General features: G+C 62.1%; 1 protein-coding gene across 1 annotated transcript in view; it reads right to left on the reverse strand.

The window, feature by feature from the left end:
• RNF126 (ring finger protein 126) overlaps positions 1 to 179 on the reverse strand; it is a 12221-nt gene extending 12042 nt beyond the window's left edge. Inside the window, exon 1 of the mRNA XM_027704572.1 lies at positions 79 to 179. Coding sequence (XP_027560373.1) covers positions 79 to 153 — 75 coding nt within the window. The 5' untranslated portion in view covers positions 154 to 179. The remainder of the gene's footprint in view (positions 1 to 78) is intronic.
• Positions 180 to 3866: the final 3687 nt, after the last annotated feature.

The raw sequence follows: 3866 nt of genomic DNA on the forward strand, positions 1-3866 counted from the left end.
CCGCCCCGCCGGGGCCCCCGCCCGGCCCTGCCCGCGCCCACCGCCCCTCCCGGTCCCCCTGGCGGCCGCGGCGCTCACGGGCAGACGCGGGGCGATCTCGGCCGAGCAGCAGTGGCAGAAGAACCGGCCCGGCTGCGGCGACGCCTCCGCCATCTTCCCTGCCCGCCCGGCCCCGCCCCTGCGCGCGCCGCGGCGCCGACGGCGGCCGACGGCGGACACGGGGCCGCGCGCGGCACAAACGCGGAAGCGGAGGGGCGGGGCTGAGGGGGGCTCGAGGGGCGGCTCCGCCCCCCGCGCGCGGAACGGCCCCCCCCCCCCCGACACCGGGGACCCTTCGATCCTTCGATCCCTCGATCCTTCGATCCCCGTCCCTCTCTCAGCCCCACCGGACCCTCGGGCTTCAAAATATCAGCTCATAAGCTGACTGACATATTTAGTTAGTTATTTTCTCTTTAAAGAGAAGGAAAAAAGAGCTGGGGAGAGATTGAGACCCCTCCCCTCAAAAGGGGTATTCCCAGTGAATATCCCAGGATTTGCTTAAGACTGCAGAAGCCACAAAGGAACGGGGATGTTCCGTTTTGGCAGAAGCCTCTCAAGTAGGGTATTTGTCCCAGATTTCACCCCTTGGATGCTGGCAGTGCTGGGGAGGTTTTAGGGGGCAAGAGGTGGAATCTCTAATTTTAGGGGCTAGGAATCCCGCCTGGGGCTCAGTTCAATGCCAGGGTGTTCCCCAGGCTGCAGCTTTTGAGAGAGCAGGGGGTCTGCCTGGCCCTCACTGGGGTCCCAACTCCACGGGCTGTTGCTGAGCCGGGGTTTTGGGGTGGTGTGTCTGGGGGAGGTTTGGGGTATCCACACAGCGTGGCTGTGGGCTTTTGGGGTGGTGAGGCTGCAGGGGGGTTGGGAGGGGCAGAGCTGTGGGGTTTTAGGGGTTCTGCAGGGTGGGGCTGTGGGGTCCGGGGGTTCGAGCCCGCGGCACCAGCCCCGCTCCCAGCAGGTGGCATCTTCAGCCCAGGATTTGCTGCTCCGGCTCCGTCGGGTGATGGAGCCGGGGAGGGATTTGTGGAGCAGCTCAGGAGCCGTGGAAAGCTCGGCGGGTCTCCGCTCCCTCTGCTGCGGGGGGACGGGGACACGGTGAGACGCCGTAAACTGGGCGCTGGTGGGACAGGGTTGGGACAGGGCTGGGTCACCGGTCAGCGGCCGGGAGGGCTCGGTGATGGTGTGGGAATTGCAGCCGTGGGACAGATTGGCAGCGCTCAGCAGCTGATCGATGATCCCGGACACTGATAAGGCACGTTGGCATTAATTTACAGCCGATGAGGAAACGGCTGCTCCCGTAACCCTTTTATTCGGGAGGTGGGTCCAGACGTGGAGCCAGACGGAGCCCGGAGCCTCCTCGAGCCCGCGGCCCCGGATGGGGCATTTCGTGCCCCGAGGGAAGCTCCTCCTTACCGGTGTTTCTCCGTGCCCTGTCTCGAGGTTGGAGGACAAGTTGCCGCTTGATCAAATGGGTGCCGGGTGCCTGTGGGATGGGGAGGGAAGGATCCGACTCCACTGACTTTGTCCCTCTGGAATTCCCTGACGCAGGAACTGTGGAAGCTGAACGTGGCAACACTCGTTGGGATGCAAATGGCAGCGGATGTGAACGCACTTGGAGATAAGGGCAGCAGAGCGGCTGCAGCCCCACTGCCTCTGGCACACAGCAGTGGGAAGGGCCCCCAAAGCCCCCTGAACTCCTCGGCTGTTGGGATGTGCTTCTGTGGGGAGAAAGCTCCACATCAGTACCGCAGCCTCTGCCCGTGACCTGCAGCCCCTGGGCACAGGCAGAGCCCCCTGCCCATCCCTCATCACTGGTGCTGAACTCCCCTTTCTAGGGGGTTGAGGCCCTGACTTTGGCCCCAGCCACAATTCCCCCCCACGGAGGGCACGAGGGTCCCTGGGCAGGGGCAGCCCATCCCTGTCACCCCTCAGGCACCCCAGGATGGTGGGTTCTGGGCTCAGCTGCCCCCTTCCTCTGAGGGAGCTGCCTCTGGGCGGGAGTAAATTTGAGTCACCCAGGGAAGGATTTTCCCACGGTGCTGCAGAAAGGCAAACTGCACCCTCACCCAGGAGAGCTGACGAGGAGGTGACACCTCCCCACCTGGTACCGAGTCATCCTTACACAGAGCCCGCTCCCAAAGTGCCCGCCCTGCTTGGGTGAGGGAGGGCAGTGGAAAATATCCCGGGGCTCCCGATGTCTGAGGGGACAGGACAGGGTGGGAGGCTCCTCTGGCAGCTTGGAGTCACGATCCACCTGCACTGCTCAGTGGAGGGGACAAGTGCCTGTCTGGGACCCCAGACAGGGGGTCCCAGGGATTCATCCTGACCTCTGGACCCTGTGCTCCTAAACAAAGCAGTGGCTGGAGCTGAAGCCCCCGTGCTGCCTGGCTGTTGGGTGTTTGGGGTACAGCTCCTTGTCCCAGGCTCTGCCTTGAGCCCTGGGAAGCACAGGCACCTCCTGGAGCCGGAGCAGCTTCCAGCACGGTTCCTGCCAAGTGAGAATAACTGGTGCAGCTGGTCTCCCTGCTCCCCTCCACCCAACATCATATATAATTGCCTATTTTAATTAATAAATTGGAGGCCACTCAAAGGAAAGTGGCGAGATTCCTCACAGACACTGCAGGGATTGTCTGCCCGCCCCAGGCCAGTCGTGTCATGGTGGATTTGAATCGGTCTCCTTTGAATTTCTTCAGACAGATCGTGAGATTTACACCCTCCACCTCGTCTCCTGGAGCCTCGCACCTCCAGGCTGTGGGTCTGGATCCCACCTGGCAGCGCTCCGGCAGCTCCCGGTGACCCCGGAGCAGCGGCACAGGCCGAGCCCCAACCTCGCTGCTGCCAGGCTGTGAGTGCTGAGGGGCACTGGCAGCGGGTGGCCCCCAGCCCTGCACGGGCTGGTGGCATCTTGTCGGCCCTGCTCTGGTCCCCCTGTGCCATCCCAGTGGCCCACCTGTCCCTGGGAGCAGCCAGGGCACAGGGGCTCAGGGGGAATTCACGGTCCCTGGGGGCTGCTTTTGGGCTCCACCAAAAATTTCCCTTTTCTTTTTTTTTTTTTTTGGATTCTTTGCTTTTTTTATGCTTGATTTAAACCATTGTTCTTCAAGGGAAATTTTAATACGAAAAACATGTTTTTCTACCAATTGCCAGCCTGGGCCAAGCAATCAGGCTCCCTGTCTGACAGGGGCTGTGTGGCAGATGGGGGCTTCAGGCGGGACATGACCTACAGTGGCTCTGCCCTTCAACGGCCCAGGGGACTGGGAACCTGCAGGGCCACCAGACTGGCGGGGCCAGGATGCCACAGCCCATCGTAGTGCCAGTGGGGTCTGTGTCCTCCACCTGGCTGGAATGGGAGGAGGGCAGCCAGCAGCCTCACTGTCCCATCCCGATAACCAGCACCTTGCCCTGGGAACAAAGATCAGCAGAGCAACCGCTGCCCTTCCTGGTGCAGCTCTGCCTCCTCCCTCAGCGCCTCTCCCCAGCCTCGCCGAGGAGCCAAAGGACTTTAATGACCCGGGAGGTTTTCCCGACTCCCGGCTCTGCTGGACCCAGTTCAGCCCCACACGGTTTCCTGACGTTCCTCAGTGCTGTCAGCTCTCCCCTCGAGGCTGGGTTTGCTCCTGCCCTGCACCACGGAGGAGGCAGTGACTGTGCTGGGAGCTCGTGTGGCTGCTGGTGCTGACTCACAGCTTGTTTACACACACCCCTGTGTCACACGTGCGTTTACACACACACCTGTGTCACACGTGTGTTTACACACACCCCTGTGTCACGCATGTGTTTACACACACACACCTGTGTCACACATGCATTTACACACATCCCTGTGTCAC

Source organism: Neopelma chrysocephalum, unplaced genomic scaffold (genome assembly GCF_003984885.1).
Source record: "Neopelma chrysocephalum unplaced genomic scaffold, ASM398488v2 Primary Assembly neopelma1_283, whole genome shotgun sequence".
Classification (NCBI taxonomy): Eukaryota; Metazoa; Chordata; class Aves; order Passeriformes; family Pipridae; genus Neopelma; species Neopelma chrysocephalum.